The 15,233-nt window shown below is 36.9% G+C and overlaps 1 protein-coding gene across 5 annotated transcripts in view; it reads right to left on the reverse strand.

Annotated features, from left to right (window-relative positions):
* Positions 1 to 15,233, reverse strand: part of LOC126285303 (serine/threonine-protein kinase Tao) — a 175,861-nt gene that overhangs the window by 72,199 nt on the left and 88,429 nt on the right. For all 5 annotated transcript variants that reach the window (XM_049984596.1, XM_049984598.1, XM_049984595.1 and 2 more), the window contains 2 exons: positions 5,979 to 6,146; positions 4,844 to 4,978 (listed from right to left, as the gene is read on the reverse strand). In XM_049984596.1, coding sequence (XP_049840553.1) covers positions 4,844 to 4,978; positions 5,979 to 6,146 — 303 coding nt within the window. The remainder of the gene's footprint in view (positions 1 to 4,843; positions 4,979 to 5,978; positions 6,147 to 15,233) is intronic.

A 15,233-nucleotide genomic window follows, 5' to 3' on the forward strand; every position in this document is an offset into this window, starting at 1 on the left:
TGGTTTTCAAAAAGGGACAGACAACTGACACCAACAGGACGTATAAAACACCCAAGTTTGTCGCATGTGTGCCAGTGGATTTATGATGCATCGAAGCGAATTCCAAATCAAACTGTGAAACGAGCATTTAAAAAATGTTCAATATCCAGTGCACTATATGGGAGGACGATGCTCTGTATGAAGAAATGAGCAACAAAGAATCGAGTGATGGTGATTCAGAATCATGACTGATATTTTAAACATTTCATATAAGATGTATTATAAATAAAATTTTGTTTTAAATTTCAGCATTTAATTTCTAAGTTATTTTCATTCTTCTTTTAGAAGTGTTGCTACTCTGCATTGCACAGGATAGAAAAGCGTTGGGAGCTGCATCAAACCAGTATACAGACTGAAGACGACAACACACACTGCATTTGAAGTCATCACTAAAATCGACTACGAAAATCCGACTAGCAAGACTGTTTGCGATGTATGTCAATATGGCCAACTCTACATTCTGAATTTTTTCCTACCTGTGACAAGAAATGAATCGTGAATCACATGCAGTATTCTCTTGACCATAAGAATAATACGAAAGTAAACATTATGCCATGTACTCTTTCGTGTTTGCTGCTATCTCATTTAAATCCTGTCTGCCTAATAAACCAAGAAACTAGAGTGGGACAACAGCAAATATGGAAGAATATACGTATCATATCATGTTTATATTCATATTATTCTTATGGCGAACAGTGATACGGTCAGAAATGAAGTACGGCAACCAACAACATTTTTAAATCTAAGATGACTAATTTCTGTGCACAATGTAATGTACTAATAAAGAGGCGCCTGCAAAGATTTACAAATGGAGTAAATTTTCGCTAAACTCTCGTTCAGTACATCATCTATCATATGCAATCTATTATCTGGTTCTTGTTGATCATTATCGAAGAAAGCAGCACTCTCTCTCTCATCGCAAGCGGCAGTAGCATGCACAAAAGCAAGCCATGCTGTCAGAAGTGACAGGTCGTAAACACTCATCAGAATGTGACAAACAATGAAAGACACAGTACAACAATGCATTTTCAGGTTGAGTGATGTAAACACCTATAACAAAGAGAACGGCACTTATCAGATCAAAGCAAAATAGGCAATTGATTCAAACCCAATGAAGTACGAGGAAAAGGAAGGGTACCCACATAAATACGGATGGAGCGCCTGACGCATAGCAATGTTTACCTGGTAAAGCTTAATTGCTAAGCTTATGACTCGAACCGAACTACTGTCGCTGTATCTTCATCCATTTGACCTAAATTGTGTGTCATGTTACAACGGACCAACTTTGTTTTGATTTGGAAGTGCGGTCTTAGACTTTTCTCTCCCCTTCAATTTCAAGTCTCAAATTTCAGGTGTGGCTTAGATTCAGGAAAATTATTTTCCCTCAATTTTGTGTGTCATTTTTCAGGTGCAGCTTAGATTCGAGTAAATACGGTTTATGATGTTTGCCATTTAAGGCAAGCAGAATTACGATTTTATTTTCAGTTTTCGCTTCTGTCAAAGTATGTCTGCACCAGTTGTTGTCATACATTTTTTCTAATGTCATAGCAGCAAAATGAGGTTGCTTTTTCTGTCTAAATGTTAGTGTTTTTAGTTAGTGAAGTGGAAGTCAAGGTAATGTGTATGAATCGGCGTTTTCTATAAATAAATCAATGGCCCCTCCTGAGACTTCATTTCTCGGTAAAAATATAATGTAGTACATTCTCAAATTTGCACAAATGACACATTTATTCTGGCATCTTTTAAACAAAGGCTGCATTCTTATCGTTTCTTTACTAGTCTGCAAATGTTTTAATTCCCTGTACTGTTCACAGCATTGCAGAAATTGCTCCCTTTAGCACATTTATCTGTATCATCAATGAAATATTTATTGCATCCATTTTACTTACTCTGCTTTGGAGCACACACGAAAATCTTACAGCACTGCATTGTACCCCTCCCAACATTATTTGCACACCACTGGTTCACTAAATTCGACATTTCAGTATTATGTCACCTTTTCCTTCAGCACTGTTGTTCCCCTCTCATTCTGATTTTCACGCTAATAACACTAACACCAAGTTGTCGTTTCTGCCTGTAACACCACGATACTATGAACTGGAACATGGCCACACCTGTCATGGGACCAAGCTAGTTCCTGCTACAGCCAGGTCTACAGTTTGCTTTGCCTTTTAATATTATTCCCAACATGTTTACTTTGCTCGTACTTGACTTCTGTCTACAAGAGAGAACATTCATTAGCTTCTATTTGCTTTGATTCAAAGCATGCTTTCTGTTACTATTGGTTATTCATCTTGAGCTGAATGCAATTTTTAATTAAAAATAATTACACCTGACATGTTTCGCTTTTATTTATAAATCATCTTCCATGGTTATTCTGCAAATTGGGTGCATATATCTGTACATTTTTAGTTGTTTTAGGTTACAAACAGCGTTTTGTTTATACAGTTGGTGTGCAAGTTACTTACAGTGTTTCTTTACATATTCTGCTTCTTCCCTCCTTGCTACCAGCGGTTGACGTTGAAGGACTTCGATCCGCATTTGCACTTGACAATTTTTGCCATTCTGCGTTATTTACACTTCACTTTTGTAAACTGTTTCTCATTCCACACAGCCTGGGAAACTACTCTCTCTCTCTCTCTCTCTCTCTCTCTCTCTCTCTGGTGTGTGTGTGTGTGTGTGTGTGTGTGTGTGTGTGTGTGTGTGTGTGTGTGTGGGCGCGCGCGCGCTAGTGTGAGTGGGTGGGTGGGTGAAGATTTGTAAAATTGTCGTGGTTAAATGTGTATATTTCATATTATATTAAGTGGTCAATCAGTTTAAAGAGTGTGCAGCTTGCATAGTTGGTCTGATCATTTACGAATTTTTTTTGGGGTGTGGTAGTTTTTGTGAATGGTGGGATGTGTTTTTGTTGTTGTTTATCCTTCTGATTTCCATGTCTGTGTTTCTGGCTGTTACTTTATGTTAGTGTTGGTGTAAGTATTCTGCAGAAGTTGAACGATTTATCATATACATCCATGCTCTTACACATTTTTTGAATCGGGTGTGAAATGTCGTCCTGGTTTGATCTATGGATCTTTCACAACATGTATTGCATTTCAGTTGGTATATTCCTTATTTCTGATATAGAAAAGTATTTCTTATTATTTTTGGAGAGTTTTTCTGATTTCATTTGTTGGTTTTGTGTCCTGTTTCTGTGTGTCATTTTTTGAAAATATTCATATTCGATATTCTGTGTGTGTATTTGTGGTTGTATGTCACTGTGTACCATCTCTCGCTTTCTGTTCCTTTCAAACTTTGTGTTGTTCTTATTCTTGTATTTTGTGTATGATTTTGTCCTTGTGTTGATGACTGCTGGGTGTTTGTTCTATTCTGTTTCTTGATTTTCTTGTTCAGCTTTGTTACGAAGTTCTCTTTGTATTCATTGTTTGTGGCTATTTGTATTGTGGCATTCATTTCTTTTTAGAAAGTGTGTGTATCTAATGATACTGTGTTTAGTTTGTGGAGCATGTATCTAAGCGCTCCCTGTTTGAGAACTGGTATGTTGTGATGTCAAGTATAACTGTGTCTGTTGTTGGTATCTGGTATATGTCAAATGTGTGTTGGCTATTTTGAATCTTTATGGTGATATCCTAGAAATTTAACTGTCTATTTCGCTCTTTCCCTATTGTAAAATGTATCTTATCAAGAACAGAATTTATGCCTGTGTGTAACTGGTCAATTTTATTGCTTGGTTCATCTGTCAGTCAACCTAAAAGTGCACAAAAGTATATATCCAATTTGCAGAATAACAATGGAAGATACTTTATTAATAAAAGAAAACACAACTGGCGGAATTTTTTTTAATTAATCTGCGGTCAGCTCAAGACAGATAACCACTAGTAACAAATTTGAACAGCTGCTGCAGAAGATGGCAATGCAAACAAACACAATAAAGTGTGTTTTACTAGTCATCTATTAACAAGGTTAATTATTTTGAAAAGTTCACAACCACGAATACTAATAAGCATAAAACGTTTCAGTTGCTTTGTTAGGTTGTTCTATTTCCATAATAGTTGGCTGTCTAGGGTCCACATAAATATTTGGTGAAAGTTTAAAAGTGGTCAGACATGATAACTAAATATTAATATTCTTCTGTCATATACACAGACAGGGTTATTCAAAATGTTCCAAGACATTTTCTAGGGATTGGAAAAAATGTTCGCATTGAGATAAGATATTATGTGATTAAATGTATGGGAATAACTACTCAAGAAGTTTTTACAGTGATTGCTTAGCAGCATGATTACCAGACCAATGGAGATGGTATTTTGAGTCGTTTGTGCTGCAATTGCACGAGGACAGTGACAGTTTCATTTTTAAACAGGATGATGCTCACTTTATCTTCCACAAAGATGTTCACAAGTTCTTGGATACTGAGCTGCTATAAAGATGGACCACTTGTGAATCAGCTGGCAATCTCCAGTTGATGGCATGGACCCGATGTTCTCTGGAGATAACACTGTAATTTTTACTTGTGGGCAAGGGCACTCATACCCAGGGGCAAAGTGGGTCCACACAAATACTTTTTAATATCACTTTAAAGTGTCAACATTATTTTGAATAATCCTGTATAATTTAACACCTAACACAAATATACAAGCTGAGACCTTAATGCCCAAACTATCAACATTTGAGTGGTATATTTGTCCATGTGGGCAGAATGGATGTTTTTGTCCACTTCTTGTATTAAGACTAAGTGGTTTCTTTCTTTGTCAAGGTGTATGAAGTACTAGTGACTTACTCAGTACCTAACATGTTTACATACCTTTCGATCAAGCTCTTGCTGATGTCTAACCTGTAACTTTTCAAGTTCTTTACTAAACTGTTGTAACAGACTCTCGTATTCTTTGTCCAACTGTTGTTTATGTGCTTCCATCTCGAGCTTGCACCTTTCTTCCAGCTGTGAAACAACAACAACAAATAATCTAAATTTTTGAAATTGTACATTTATAATTTCATAATTGCACAGATACAGAATGTGCACTTCAAACACTTAAACAATTAAAGAAAAAACACATTTTTAATTTCGTTGCCTTATTTTTGGTTGATCACTAAGGAATATTTGACGGAAAGAAAAGAACTTCTCAACTACGGATAAAAAAAAAGGGAACAAGCATGAACAAAGATGTCCACTTCTCTACCATTACAGCCTATCAATTGGGGCTTTTGAATCTTTGGTTGGAGATCCTTATTCCCATTGCTTCCCAATGGTAATAAGTACTGCATTATTAGTCACGAAGGCAAAAACGCCCTAGTTTTACAATCTTTACATTTATATTATGGCAGTTACAGCACTTAAATTGCTCACGTTACTAAATCCACTGCAATTCCAACACTAGTCTGATATAGACACTTTAATGTTATAAGTAATTGTAAGTAATTACAGCTATGTATCAGATGTGTACCAACTTTAAATGGTTAATGAGAAAGTCTGTCCACTGTCTATAAAATAGTGTCTCTATTGCCAATGAATCTTGTTAAGCACAGCTTCATCATCAGGGCTTCAGTTAGTTATCAAAGGACTGCCAAAGTGGTTTCAACACATCAAAAATGTGTATTTCTCAAAGATGGCACTTCTAATGTTTTATGCAGAAAACTTTAGAATTAGTAATAATCCCTGCAAGTAAAATATATTGTTCTGCAATATCTTTCACTTCTTCTCAATAAAATTTTTTCGAAATTTTGCACAGAATCTTCCCAACTGAGCACAAACAGCAGATAACATTTGACAGTTCTCAAGTAACTGCAAAATATTCACACAGGCTTGGGAGAAATAAAATAAGAATGGAAATATACCTTCTAATGAAAAGCAGGAACAGCATCACTGACAATAAGCTGCAGTGGATCAGCTTTTTTATCTGTGTGTGGCTCTGTACCACACTGATCAGAAAATAACATACCTTAAGTAAGGCAGCCTGATGTTCCCTTCTCATACGCTTATAACCAGACATCTGCTCATGCATTTCTTCCTGCATATGTTCCTTCTGCTGCTTCGTAACAATGGATGTTGTTCTGATAGTTGCAAAATTGTTAGCACCATGATCCTGGATTGCATTGGAATTACTGGCCTACAAATAAATATAAAAAATATTTCAGCACAAGCACTTTCAACAGTCAAAATGAAATATTTAACACTTTAAAAAAAAAAAAAATACACGTACTGTTTATTACTATAATGGTGAATAAGCAATTATATATGCTAATTAAAACAGTACACAAACAAATTTGAAGGACTGCTCACATTAGCTTACTTTAGTTGGAGACAGTACGACTCATTCAAAAAATGCTTAGAAAAAGTTAGAAAAATTATTTTGGGAATTTATTTTTATTTTTTAACTTAGTCCCCTTTTAACTCTATATACCTTTCCAAACGTGCTCTAACTTTTTTAAGCCATTCAAAAAGTATGATTTCAGAAGGTCTCCTAAATAGGCATTGGTTTGGGCAATGACCTGTTTCAATATGAATAGCCATCCAGTGAGTCATATCTCAAGCTTCGATTTTTTTTTCCCCCTTCAGATGCCAACTCCAGTGATATACGGTATGCTGCAATAATTCGAAATCCAGTTCCATAATTTTGGCCATGGAAACTGAATAGGTGTAATGCCATGCACTGTGGTAATGGAAGAGAATCATCATCATTTTTAAACAAAGACATTTGTGCTTGATTTCTTCACTTAACTGTTAGAATAACAACAAACAATACAGTTATTGTTTGTATCTGTTTCAGGTAATCGGATGTAGCTGATTCTTTGAGCATTCCAAAAAATCTTGGGCATCACCTTGCCAGCCAAATTTACCATCTTCCCCTTCTTTAGTGGCCATTTCCCTTCAAAACTCAATGTTTTCATTATTTCTTAAGTCTCTGGAGTGTAGTAGTGTACCCATGCTTCAGCCACAGTTATGTTTTAATGCAGAAATTGAGTAGAATTTTGACAGAAAAGTGCCAAAGTATCAACATTGACCACACAGTTGCATTTATTCTCTATCAAGAACAAATGCAGTACCCATCTTCCCACGATTTTTATCGCACCCAACTTTTCATGGAAAATTGAAAACAATGTAACTTGCAATCTGCCTGTGGCATCAACTATTTCGCACACTGATTCGTCAATCACTCAAATCCATATTGTGGGTTTTGTCAATCATTTCGGGGATGGTCACTTCCACCAGATTTCCTGAATGCTATTTATCTGTTATGGACGTACGGCCATGTTTAAAAACTCATTTACTTCAGAATAAACAGTTGCAAACACAGGAGCAGATGTATCAGGGTGTATACGTGGACAAGAAAAAAAAAATTCCCGGGTTTCCCGGTTAAAAATACAGTTTCTCCCGGGTGACAGTATATTTTCCCTTATCAATCCTTTGAATGGTTATGGTTTTATATAAGGATGTGCAATTTCCCGGCACTTTAGAAAAAGTAACTCAGGGAAACAGACACGTTTTGGAAATATCTTTTATGTGCAGCAACATGTACGCTGCGTATTTTTGTATTACGAAAGTATACATTGGAATTCCACCAAACACCGCATGTTACTTTCCGAATCATTGAAATCAAGATTTCGATGCGCTTTTGTAAGCCGTTCGTAGCTCATGTCACGTGATCTCGCCAGCCGATGACAGCAGATATTCAGAGCGTAGGACATGTGATGTAGTCAGCCACATGGTTCAACTTACGTAAAATGATATTTACTTTGAAAGTAACGCTTTTTAAACCACTGTTCGCAATTTTTTCCCGCGACCTGTTAGTAATAGGTTCGTTTCAGCAGTTGCAAGAGAGCGCAGATAACAGGCGACACCGCACTTGGGTAGCTATCATGACGTAGGAAACCCGTATGTACATACGTGTAAAACATTTAATGATCATACATTATGTCATAAAAGAAACAAGACATCAGAGGATACTGCAAGAGCATCAGAATTTCGTGAACCATATAATTAAATGTGCACATTTAAAGTGCATATTTAAAGGGCACATTCGTAAGTACAGATTCCCAATGAAATAGACCGCGACCTGATATTAAGCTTTTCAGCGAGGTTTCCGGGATGTAAATTTTCTTGGAGCAGCAGTACTGTATTATATCATGTTTGGTTCTTTATTGTGGCATAATGCCATACGTGCTAGAAAATGAAAATGTGCTCTTGAAATGCAGCAAACAGTTGAAACTGGCCAGTACTATGGAATTAAACATTTTGTTTCAAATAAATTGATTGCCTCTGTGGAGAAGGTTAACAAAAATTTCTTTAGCAGACAAAAATAACTTTATTGTTCCGCAAGGCGATTAATGCTTGATTGTCAGAAAGTCGGAAATAAAATACAATCTGAAACTAATGACATATTTCAGCCTTCCGTAATTATGTGAATGTGTTTTAATTGACGTGATAGCCTCCTAGCCACAGATATCCATTTTGTTTTCATTTGACGTGAGAGTAAACGAAGGGGAAAAAGCAAAATCACTAAATGTAAACGCGGGTCATTTGGAGGCTACACACTATAACTCAGACTGATCTGCGCATCAGCCCCGGATCTACATTTACGAACCGGGTCAATACTAAAAAAAAAAAATCGAATTTTCAAAATATGTTCATCTTGTAGCGCAAATCTTTCTGAAAACTCTGAAACATAAAACATGTGTATTCGAGGAAATGTACGACATATTATTTGCTCTTAAGTATGCCAAAGTGCAGTGCCATGCCTCTTCATAAAGCATTTTTCTACAGCACGTCCAAACTATATTCAGGAGAGTGGAAATTAAGATGTCCTATGGTGCTTCTCCTGCTCCCAGTCGGCCAGTTTGGCAGCCTGCACCTCTTTAAAAAAATCTCGCACTTAATAGCGGATGTGATTATATGTAACTGAGAGAACAAGAACTCTTCAGAAAATCTGAACTCTTAATGCATATTAATTAACAACTTGCTGTTGTGTGTGACATAAAAAGTAAATATAGGATATATAAAACCAATACTGACAAGAGATAAGCAAGAAATTACACATTTCTACAAACCTTAGCTCCTGGCATTTTTTATCTCTAATCTTGCTACTGCTTTACATGGCGTTCTTTCCTTTCTGCAAAAGAATCTATTACCTCATCAAAGTTTGTCAAACATTTTGCTACATGAAAAATCGAAATGTCGTTATCTAATACTGAACAAGCTGTTAATACAACTAATACCCCAAGACTGGTGTGGTTTATAGATCTGATAATGTCTATTTTATCACGGTCTGCTGGATAAAACAAAATAGCCCTTTCTAATATGGCAGCAATTTTGTAACACACCAAATAAACAAGACTGTTTTGGCACAAATGGCCATTTTTATAACACGACAGAATATAATCCACAAAGTACCAATATCAAATGCCTATTAGGCCTACTACAAGCAAAAAGCTTTATGTTAGGAAATAGTTTCACATTTAATTCATACACACGAGCTTCTCAAGCACGAGATCTAAAAGTAGTACTACGAAATTTTTATATAAATGTGGAATCGTCTTATTCTTCCATAATTTGTGTGATGTCCCCGTTTCCTCTTCTTCCTCGTTCTAACATACAATCTTGTCACCACCAATTCTGTAGCTATTGCTGCCACTGTCAAAATTTGTTTGCCAATTAACTTCACTAACCTTGCCAGAATCACAGGTTTAGTTATCCCACGATTATTTTCTGGTTAGGCGTTATTACGTGTTCGAACAATACATTTTCCGCATTACTTCCAGAATAGAACTTACACGACTGCTAGCCAGGGACTGTACTATTGGTCCTTACTAATGTAGCGATCTGGCCAAAAAATTACTGTCAAAATTTCTTTTTCTTGAACACTGACAATATAATACGTAATCTCTCTCTCCTGTTATTCCTGTCAGTTGTTTATTTCCATTCTGGTAGTCTGAATCTGTGGATTTCACTAGTAATTATAACAATGTCGATCATTCGGAAAACCCAATCAACCACATAAACAGACAGCGATTGGCATTCATCCGTTCGCCTTTACTCCCTCAAGCTCATGTAGCCCCACTCCCTTTTGTCTGCGGAAAGTTTATTTCTAGATGCAACGAGGATTCTCCTGACAGACATCACGTACACTATGCATGCATTCATTCAAAAGTCAACTTATGATTCATTCAGAAATCAACTTAAAATGTGTTCAAAAATCAACAGGGAAGCGTTTCAAAATCATATGAATAATCGATAGAAAAACGTGCGCTGAATGCTAGACGCTTTATGAAACAAGTTTCTTTCCTCAAGAATATGAATTTGGCGCCCCCCTCCCCGGCGCGCGCGCGCGCGTGTGTGTGTGTGTGTGTGTGTGTGTGTGTGTGTGTGTGTGTGTGTGTGTGTGTGTGCGTGTGTGTGTGTGTGTGTGTGTTTGCGCGAGTGTACACCTGTCCTTTTTTTCCCCCCTAAGGGAAGTCTTTCCGCTCCCGGGATTGGAATGACTCCTTGACTCCTTACCCTCTCCCTTAAAACCCACTTCCTTTCATCTTTCCCTCTCCTTCCTGAAGAAGCAACCATCGGTTGCCAAAGCTAGTAATTCTGTGTGTGTGTTTTGTTCATTGTGCCTGTCTGCCGGCACTTTCCCGCTTGGTAAGTCTTGGAATCTTTGTTTTTAATATACAACTTTATACAAAGAATTTTTTCAGTTTCCTGTCTTCATTCTCTCGGATCTCATCCTTCTCTCTTCATTGGGAATCACCCTTCCTATTGTCTGTTTGTTGATTCTCGTTTGCAGACTGGTTTGTTTGTTTGTGAGTTTCCTAATTTTGTCAGTTTTGTTTCTTAGGTCTTCCAATGTAATCTGTAGCTTATCCATATCTTTCTTGATTTCTGAAATCCACTTAATGTTGAACTTACTATTCCACAATTTTTCTATTATTCTCCTGATGATCCTGTTCTCTGGTGTTCTGATTAGACATCCAAAAAATGAAATGCGTTTCTTCCTGACTGTACTCATTACCGGTTCTATTTCCTTGTAGACTGTTTCATTTGTAACTACTCTCCAGTGTCCATCTTTCTGATACGATTTGTTGATGCACGTTCTGATGATTCTTCTCTCTTTTTTGAGTATTTTGTCTATTTGTGCAGTGTTAGTTGTTTTGAAGATGGTTTCACTTGCATATGTTATTTCTGGTTGAATGGCTGTTTTGTAGTGTTTTAATTTTGTTGCTATTGACAGGCTCTTTTTCTTCTAGGTGTTCTTGGTGATAATATATTGTGCTCTAGTCAATTTGTTTATTCTGTTATGCCACATTGGCTTTCCATTGAGGTTATATGTTATGATTTCTCCCAGATATTTAAATTTATCTACAATTTTGATTTCTTGGTTTCTTATGGCAATTTTGTTTATGAGTGTGCTATTTCCTGTAGTGAGATAACTTCTTGTTTGGTTTCCTGAATGCTGTTGGACAAGAGAGCAAAGTCATCAGCAAATCCTAGACAATTTAAACTTGTGTTGTATTTGGGTCTTCTAATTTGTATGTTCGTGGGTTAGTCTTGTACCATTCCCTCATTATGTATTCTAAAGCACAGGTGAACAGCAGGGGTGCAAGCAATCTCCTTGTCTTAAATCTGTTTTTATGATGAATGGCTCAGAGAGTTCCCCCTGAACTTGACTTTTGATATAGTGTTGGTTACGGTGAGTTCTATCGAATTGATTAATTTTGTATGGAGACCGAAATTTCTTAAGATTTTTAACATTAAAGGTCTATGGGCACAGTCATATGCTTTTTCAAAGTCCACGAAGGTTATCACAAGAGGTTTTCTTCGTTTCTTGTAATATTCTATGGCTAATTTTAAAGTGATGCTCTATTCTGCACAGCTTCTCCAAGGTATTCACCTAATTCTTCCTATAGTTGCTCTCTGATCCTCTTGTATAGGATTCTGGAGAAAATCTTGTATGTGCAGTCTAAGAGAGAGATACCTCTTTAATTATCTGGGTTGCTTTTATCTCCTTTTTGTGGAGTGGGTGGATTATGGCTGTGGTCCAATATTCGGGAAACTTTTCTGTCATCCAGATTTTTGTTAGGGCTGTGTGTTAACATGTTTGACCTGTATCAATCACATATTTCCACATTTCTGCAAAAACTTGGTCTTCTCAGCATGTCTTATAATTTTTCATCTCTCTGAGTGCCGTTTCCACCTCTTGGATTGTTGGGAGGATTTAAGAGATCAGGTGGAGTCTTGATGGGGTGTGTGTGTAATTGCTAAAAGTTCCTGGGGTTCTTCACAATTCAAAAGTTTACTAAATGCTTTTGCCATGATTTCAGCATTTCCCTTGTCATTATGTGCCATTTTTCCATACATGGGAGGGACAAATTTTTGAAATTGTCTTCCAAACATTTTGTGAAAGTATCTGGAATTGTTTTTGTGGTAATTTTCTTCTATTGAGTCGATTAGATCTTTCTGTGATTGTCTCTTGGTTTGCCTGATAATTTGTGTGAACTTTTTCCTGATATTTTTGAGGTTGGTTGTATTTTCTTCTGTTTTGTGTATTTGAAATTTTAACCACGCATGATGTCTTTCTTCATGAATTTTGTCACATATTGAGTTCCACCAGACATGTCTTTTACGTGGGCTCAATGGGGCTACGATGGGGCTAAATTTTCTGCTTGTTGCCTGAGAATTTGAACCAGTTCTTCTAAATTATGTGGACTCGCATTCAGGAGGATGATGGTTCAATCCCGTCTCCAGCCATCCTGATTTAGGTTTTCCGCGATTTCCCTAAATCGTTTCAGGCAAATGCCGGGATGCTTCCTTTGAAAGGGCACGGCCGATTTCCTTCCCAATCCTTCCCTAACCCGAGCTTGCGCTCCGTCTCTAATGACCTCATTGTCAACGGGATGTTAAACACTAACCTAACCTTTATCTACCCCTCTTATACTTTAACATTGTCGATTTCTCTGTGGAAGAATTTGTCCATGAATACATGATCCAGCTGCCATTCTCCTTCTCTCTAATCAGGATGTTTCCATGTTTTAAGTTTGTTTGGCCTCATTTTGAAGTATGTGGACTTTGAGATCAGTTTGTGTTCCCTATAGAGTTCAAGTCTCTGACCATTCTTATGTCCGCCCCCAGTAGCTGAGTGGTCAGTGTGACAGTATGTCAATCCTAAGGGCCCGGGTTCGATTCCTGGCTGGGTCGGAGATTTTCTCCGCTAAGAGACTGGGTGTTGTGTTGTCGTAATCATCATCGCGCCGAAGTGGTGTCAAAATGAAAGACTTGCACCCGGTGAACAGTCTACCTGACGGGAGGTCCTAGTCACACGACATTTACATTTATTTTGACCATTCTTATTTGTTTATGTGGAACCCATTTCCCAATGATATCCTGGTATTTCTTTTCTCTTCCGAGTTGGGCATTGAAGTCCCCCAACAGGATCTTAACATAGTTAATATTTACTTGGTTTATTGTTTAGTCAAGGAGATTCGAAAACTTTTCCACTTCTTTTCTAGTCTTTGTTAGAAAATTCTTGTCATTAGTAGGGCATGGGCATTAATGATGGTATGAATTTTGTTGGATGCTTTTAAACTCAAAGTTGCCATTCTAGGGGAGATGGCTTCAAAATCGATAATCAAATCTATTATTTTCAAATTGACTATAAACCCAATTCCAAATTGGGGATGTTCTTTCATAACCCTTATTCCAGGTTTCCCATTGTAAACTCTGTAGCCTTGTGATTCGAATGGTTCTTCTGTAGTATTTCTCATTTCCTAGAGTCCTGCTACTAAAATTTTCTGTTTATCTAATTCAGCTATCAAATTCTTTAGTTTTGCTGCTTTAATTAGAGACTTAATATTACGAGTTGCAATGTAGTTGATCTGATCTTGTTTGATCCTGATCTTATGAACTGGCATAAGAATGTGTAATTGCCAATGCTCCGATTCATTGACGCCTTTTAGTTGGCTACCCACCGAATCCAATGTAGCCTTCTCCTGCATTCTTGGACAGGACAGTAGAAAATTTTTCCTAAAAGACCTTTCCATGGTTGACTTTCAATGTAGTTAACCTTGGATGGAGCAAGCTCCGATCTACAACTATGGTTGTTAACCACAGAGGCACAACCCTGGATGTTTGTATATGTGTAACAACAAAATAATAATGATGTCCCTATACTGAAACTCAACATAACTGATTTCTTGTGTCCTCTGCTGAGCTATGTATTCCAAACATTACCAATTATAATTTTAAATAGCGTACAATGCTGCTAAGCCTTTTTCAGACACATTAAACTATGCCAAGTATAAGTAACACTAATCAGCAAAAAATATATATCTTACACATTAGTTTTCACAAATTTGTTGCTTTCATCACCTGAGGCACTCTATTACACTAGCTTCACACACACAGGTAGTGGAAGGACATTGGACATGTCATTATCAAATAAACTATCCTGGAAATTGCTTTAATCAATTTAGAGGAACTCGACGACTAGTGTAAATATATGTTACTTTGAAATAAGTACAAATTTCATGTTATGACCTGTTGCCATAACTAATTAGACTATTTACAAGTTTAAATGATAAAAACTTATTTTCTCTTGACAGTAACAGATTATGGACACAGATTTACAATGCAATATTCGCCACCATGGATGATTCCACATTAATGATAACCAAGAATAATCTAAGAAGACGACTCTGAATATTATATACATGCGATATTATATACATGCGATTACTCCAATCAACTCCTGTGACATGTCGACAGAACATTTACTGCAATCACTGTGCTTATGCCTGGCTCTACTTAGGATAAAATAACCTTACTAATGGTGTGTCAGCCATTAAAAAGACACTGTGTGCAAAACTTATAGATGAAAGTAAATTTCGCACATGATATGTCACCGCCAAGTAACAGCTCTATGAAAACTGGATCATACATAGAAAGAACCACTACAGTATAGAACAGAGGGTAATTGAAAGAAATACAACGAGCCTAAGAGAAATAACAGTTTTCTTCAACAACAGTAATGACACTGAAGGCTCTGTAATTTTCAATCGTCTCCTTGACATTACAAAAGGTGGGATATGGTTCCTGATAGGCTTTGTGATCACCATGGACAAACATGTGTGCTCTGTAACCTGCTCCAATGCTCATCACAAGGTTGGAAGCTCAAGTAGTAAGGTGTTCCATTCGTCCACCAGTACAGTTGACAGCC

This window comes from Schistocerca gregaria, chromosome 8 (genome assembly GCF_023897955.1).
Source record: "Schistocerca gregaria isolate iqSchGreg1 chromosome 8, iqSchGreg1.2, whole genome shotgun sequence".
Classification (NCBI taxonomy): Eukaryota; Metazoa; Arthropoda; class Insecta; order Orthoptera; family Acrididae; genus Schistocerca; species Schistocerca gregaria.